General features: G+C 46.9%; 1 protein-coding gene across 1 annotated transcript; it reads right to left on the bottom strand.

The window, feature by feature from the left end:
- Positions 1 to 2436: 2436 nt before the first annotated feature.
- On the bottom strand, positions 2437 to 5523 carry GSTP1 (glutathione S-transferase pi 1). The gene is made up of 6 exons (XM_015413800.1): positions 5497 to 5523; positions 4629 to 4763; positions 4363 to 4450; positions 3795 to 3898; positions 3283 to 3390; positions 2437 to 2716 (listed from the first exon to the last, which is right to left on the bottom strand). Exons 1-6 carry the CDS (start codon positions 5521 to 5523, stop codon positions 2528 to 2530), a joined length of 651 nt encoding a protein of 216 aa, XP_015269286.1. The 3' UTR covers positions 2437 to 2527.
- Positions 5524 to 6408: the final 885 nt, after the last annotated feature.

A 6408-nucleotide genomic window follows, 5' to 3' on the forward strand; every position in this document is an offset into this window, starting at 1 on the left:
GGTGAGGTGGAATTATATAAAATTCAAGAGTAATTGAGGAAAGTAGAGGCATTCAGGATATTAATAACAGGTAATAATACAGATCCAGGTGGGGCAGCCGTGCTGGTCTGAAGCAGCAGAGCAAAGTGGGAGTCCAGCCGGGGGCACCTTGAAGACCAGCAGAGTTTCATCCACGGTGTGAGTTTTCGTGGGCCAGGCGCCCTTCGTCTCAGCATACAAAAGCTGGTCACCAGGCTTTAAGGTGCCACAGCATTTCTACTGAGTTTATCAGAGATTATTCAGTCCAGGATTCTATCCTTGAGGGACATTTCTTACATCATGTTTATAGGATGTATCTTAAAAATATTTTAAATGTGCATGTAAAACTGTAGTTATTATCATAACGATAACTGTACAGGTGTGCTTACTAGGAAGCTGGAACTGGCCCCGGCTCCCCACTCAGCCAAAATGCAATGGGGGAGATGGACTGGCCGCGGGGCAAAGCAGCCCATCAGATGTCCCATGCAGGGCCTCTCGGAGGGGACAGTGGCCCAGACATCAAAAAAAGACTGAGATATAAATGAAATACATTAGATGTCCTGTTGGAACTTGAGGCCCAGGCCATATGCCCCTTGTACACGCTCTGCCCCCCCCCCCGGGGAGCCTCTAAGTGGGGCATAATAGTAATAATTTCCAGGTGTCTCTTGTCAGCAAAATTACCTCTGAACATGGAGATACCAATTCCCCCTATCAGTGGCTAGCAACCATTGAATAAACCTCTTAACAAATGTGTTTAGTCCTTTAGCACCACAGCCCTAAAAATACTTTCCTGGAAGTAAGCCCCATTGAATAGAAGCTGAGTACATCTTACGATTGCACAGCAAACATATTTTTAAGTTGATAATTATCTCAATGTCCTGTGAAAAGAAACGCTATAAAATATATTGGTTTATGAGAAATACTTGTTTAGCATGACCCCATTTCATCTCTAAAGTCTAATGTTTATTTTCTCAGAGTTTATTTATTTATTTACTTATTATATTTATACCCCGCCCAGCCCGCAAGTTGTCCCTACTTTTCTCACACACTCCTTTCCCATCGGAAAAAGCTAGCAGCCCTGCCCTGACTGCTTTATTCTTTCTTTCCGAGGAAGATACTCCATTCTCCTCATTTCAGTGGCTGTTTTCAGTCCCTTTTCATCTTACCTCTGAAGAAGGAAAGTGGTGATAGAATGACTGTATACATAATCGGCTGCATGACATGTCAGTAGGTCTCTTTAATGAGACAAAGTAATCATACACAGAAAGAATTGGGGGCCCAGAGACCCACTATTTTCTTCTGTTCCAGAATATCCTAACTTTTGTCAGTTCACCTCATTTTCAAACAGCTGTTGAGCTGCCCTGCCAGGAGAAGGATTACACAGATGATCTCTCTGATCCTTTTGATTCTTGGTTTGAGAAGGATGATCTCATTACATTGGAGTTTGCTGTAGGGGGCCTTGGTTAGCACAACTGCACGTAACAAAGGAGGGAATGCAGTTTGCCTAGCCTTTAAACACGATCACCCCAGCAGCTATCTAAAAGAAGCACAAGCTAATGGGAAAAGGATGTTTGTTTGAGAAGAGGTGAAAGCAACCTCTGTTGAACCCCAGTGGATACAAGCGGACTTTCTTGGGTACCTGCACAAAGTTCACCCATGTCCTTTGAGGCCATTAGAGCACGCCAAGGCTAGCACACACAACAATCAAGTTGCTCAGTGAACAGCTAAAACTGTTTTGGAGCAAGGCAACCTATCAGCCCTAGCCCACCACGGACAGAGTGTTAGGCACATGTGGGACACCGGATCACAGCTAGTTTACTGGTTCCTTTGCCCTTCTGTTGCCATCTTCCACCAGCACGTGAAGACTTATTTCATTTGGTGTTGCCTCAATGATCCCTCCTTCCTACCTAATATTTTGGTTTTTATGTTTTTGTATGTGTTTTAGCTCTGGTTTTGTTTTGTGTGTCTTTGGGTTGGTTTTAAAATGTGATTTTTTAAATGCATGTTTTAATTGGTTAAGCCCCTTGGTGGCCTTTATAAGGGCAGCAAGGTGAGGCAGAGATTTTGTAAAATAAATAGTGTGTGCCAGCACTTATGAGATAAGTGAGTCCCCCATCTTGTGTCAAGCCTGCTGTCTAGAGGAACATCACCCCCACCACTGCAAGCTAGAGGAAATGTTTTAGCAAGACAGCACAGTTCTGTACAACATAGTGGAGGAAGAGTTAGCAGCAGCCCGAGTCCTGGAATGCTTCTTGGAACACAGGATGAACCACAGGCCAGGCAGCTGGAGCCCTAAGTTACTGTTTCCACTGCAGAAACCAGGGCATCTGGCTCTACGCACCTCTCCCTTGCTCACAGCAGTCTTCTGTTGGCTTCTGCAGTTTTCCCTCCCCAGAAAAGACACACACCAGTCCACCTTCAAATGAGCTATATTCAATACAGGAGGATACAAAACTACAGTTTCCCCACAGGTAAGGGAAGTCACTGCACCCTGCCAAAGGGATTCTTCTCACTGCTTGCCGTTCCCATTGATTGGGCGCTTCTTGTGGGCCTCAGACTCCAGGTAAGCCTTGAGAAGGGGCCTGGCATTGAGCCGCTGCACGTAGCCAGCCAGGAAGGGGAAGGAAGCCAGGCAGTCAGGTGCCAAGACCAGGTGCACATGAAGGATGTCCAGCAAATTATAGTCCGCAAACGAGATCTGGAGAAAAGTGGCAAAAAAAAAATGTGTCCAGAGGAGGAAAGCAAGAGTAACAAGTGCAAGACATCAGCACAATTACCACCATCATAATCTCTGTTTTGTTTAGGCAGGAGATAGTTTGTATTGTTTAACCCCAATTCACCATACTACAGCCACAAACATCAGGGGTCAAGTTGAGCATTGTCCAGCGCTACACTTTGCAGAGTTAAACCTCACTGGCTTTAATGGACTGAGAAGTGCCTAACTCTACTCAAGACTGCAATGTTCATCTTCTACTGAAGCAGTTCCTTCAGTCAATTTTGGGTGGGACTGTTTGAAAACTAGGCAAGGCTTTGTAGAGGTCAACCCTTGGCTGGGAAGATCTCCTGCTAGGAAAAAGGCAGGTCCATGTCTGTACCTCCATGAGGTTGCAGAAAGGCACAGAATCCAGTTTCCTGGGAATCTCAGCTTTCATTTAAAAAGAAAAAAGCCATTTTCCAGCCTGGGGATGAGAAACAGGTTAACAGTGCACAGGCAGCCAATGATGAATTTTCAGTAGGAAGAGTCACAGAGATAAGGTGCCTTACCTGTTTGCCTACAATGAAGGCCTTCCCACCATTATTCTGAGCCAGAAGATTCTCAAAAGGACGCAGCTCCCCTGGCAAGGCCTCAATATAGGCAGCTTTACCATCCTCCTGCCAAGGGAATAATCAGCATGGAAAACACTCTCTGCTTCCAAGCCTGTCTCCCCCCCCCCCCCCCGGGTTACCTAACTACCATGAGGAAGAGGCGGGAAGGGAGGATCACCAGATACAGTTGGGCTCAGAATTCTAGCCTCTGATGGAGGAGAGCAGCCATGTCTAGAGGCAGATGAAGCAATGGAATCTAGAGTCAACTGGCTCTCTAACCTTTTGTTAACGAGTTTGTATTTACTTTTCAAGCTCAATTACAGAAATGCAAACATCAAGGTCACCACTAAATTCACAGACTTGAGAAAGATTCAGGCTTCCCCCACTCCTTCCCTATATTAGTTGTCTGTTGTAAGGTCTTCATTCCAGTGGCTGAGAAACAAACTCAAACAGCTAAAGACCCAACTCACATAATTCTGATAGATGAGTCTACCATACTTCACACGCAGGTCCTCCACACCATCATTCACCATGTCCAGCAGTGCTGCTTCCTGTGCATCTTGACCATAGAGTTCTGAGCAGCAGAATAAAAGGGTTGGCAAGTTTATGTCCAGCAAGAGACTCCCTCTCACATGCAAGGCATGTGGACACACACAACAGAGTTGTCTTTCGGCCAGGAGATACAGAACCTACAACTGTAAAGCCATGTGTCCACTTTTGCACTGGTAGCTGACTTCAGATGGCGAAACCCTTGGGGCCAACGCTCCCTTGTTTGGTAGATGCTTAACTCTTTTTTATCGACTACAACTGTCACTGTATGTAATCTTATACCTTTGATGTTTAATTGCCTTTTTATCTCCATGCTTTTATGATAACTAGTTCAAATAACTTCTACCACCACCTCCTTTACTGATCACCTTGACGACCTAGCCCCAGAGACAGGTTTACACGCATCAGCTCATTTGCACAAAACGACAACATGTGCACAGATGCAGATCCCCAAAATTATTCCCCTCTGTCCCCACTGCCAAGCCTCACTGTGGTTCCGAGCCAAGTGGCGTAGAATAGCATTCGACTGGTGTAGTATGAAGTCTCCATCCTGAAATCTAGGCAACTGCCCAAAGACCTGATGAGAAAGGAAGGGGGGGGGGGAACGGAACATTGGTCAAACGTTCCCAAATGAGGTAGGGTCGGAGCCTGGCAAGGTGACAGCTTCTAATGTGTCCCAGGCCAGTTCAGAGAGCTAGGCAGGACCTACGTCTCACATTTCGAGTCCTCGCCCAACTAAAGGCAGCACAACTCACACATGAATTTTTGAGGTCTCCTTTCTGCCATATCTCCCGAGTCACCACATCCTCCGTCCACTCCTGCCCTTGGTCAGCCAGCAGCAGCCGCGTGGCCTCACAGCGTCCTGGAAGAAACAGACCCAACCCACCAGGCTACATGTGAGGCAGGAAAACAGCACAGCCTGCTACGCAGCTACTACGGGGCGGGGGGGAACACGTCACGTGAAAGGGACTCAGATGAATCAGACAGGGCAGTGGTACAAACAATGACTACGGAGCGCGAGAGGACTGTTCCATGGGGCTAGAGGACACCAGTTAAAGACTGGAGAACAAGAATTCAAAACTGCCTATGGGTGCTTATAAATATCTCAGACACAGCTCAACATGCGTCTACTGGGAAGATCGAGAGAGAGGTTACAAGCTCTGGACAGGGCCTTATACTCTTCAGCACTACACCAGATTGGGATCTAGCTGAAGAGACACTGCTTCTAATTCCACAAGTTCCCATAAAGCATGATATAAAGCACAGGCACCCTCCTGCACTTTTTTTTAGCGTGTGTCTGTGTGTGCATGTGCGTGCGCTCCTGGAAGTCATGGTTGACTTCTGGCGACCCCTGGTGGGGCTTGGTTGTTTCAGAGGCGTGGCTTGCTATTGCCTACTTCTGCATCCTGGCCGTGGTATTCCTTGGAGGTTGCCCTTCCAAGTACTTGCCAGGGTTTGCCCTGCTGAGCTTCTGAGATCTGATGAGCTCGGCCTTGCCTGGACTACCCAGGTCGCCCCCCCCCCGTATTTTAATTGTCCTCTCACTCTCACACTTTCCAAAAATGTCAGCAATCCCATTCTAACATATATGCCCATCAGCATCAAATCTACTCTGAACCTTACCTGAAAATAGGTCCCAATAACATCCATGACACTTACTCCTGAGTACATGAAGGATGTTTATTTGCAGTCAAAGACCATTTATCAAAATATTACATGTTCATTAAATACAAGCAAATTAGCTTTCAGCTCTAAAAATAAACATATAACCTTAAAATCAGAAAAATTTAACTGTCCATTATATATCAAGCTGAGTACATGCGATTAGTTTACTCACCCTACCCTTTGCTGCTTATCTTGTTGTCATGATTTAAACTATTTGCACCTTAAGGGGAAGGACTTGTACATTTTGCTTACACTACCGCATAAAACACCAGCTGTGTTACCAATTATGACCATCTTCATCAAAAGGAAACTACTTTTAGGGATCCTGCCTACTTTTAAGTTGCCTTTAGGACAACTGATTTCTTGGTCACTCCAGTTCTGGGCTGAGCAGCCTTCAGCACGGCAGCAATATGGAAGGCGAGCCAGCGGCCGAAGGAGGGGGGGGGGGGGCTGGTTTTTAAAGCACAGTCAACACTTCCAGCCTAATAAGACAGTGAAGCATCCCCCTTCCCATGGGCCTTGATGTAAAGTGTGACTGAACTGCTCCCAGACTCCGCTGACCGACTGGGGCATCTGGGCTTCCACCAAGTATGCAGCAAAGGAGCCTCACAGCAGGCGATACATTCCTGAGAGCTTCTGTAAGGAGACATCATATCCCCCCAGCACAGGGCTGCCGAATTAAACCGCGAGTCTAAAGAGGAAGGAGAGCGAGTTCCTCCTGCCTGCACTTCTCTCGAACCCCCCAAGTCCAGGCAGTCTGATAAGAGAGGCGATTCCCTGCAAAACACCCTTTCCCCCATACTTTGCAGCCAGGCCTCAGCAAGACTTACAGGCCGGCAGGCGCGCATCCCGCTCCTCCGCCTCCCCCCC

This window comes from Gekko japonicus, unplaced genomic scaffold, assembly GCF_001447785.1.
Source record: "Gekko japonicus isolate JY-2015 unplaced genomic scaffold, Gekko_japonicus_V1.1 scaffold885, whole genome shotgun sequence".
Lineage (NCBI taxonomy): Eukaryota > Metazoa > Chordata > Lepidosauria > Squamata > Gekkonidae > Gekko > Gekko japonicus.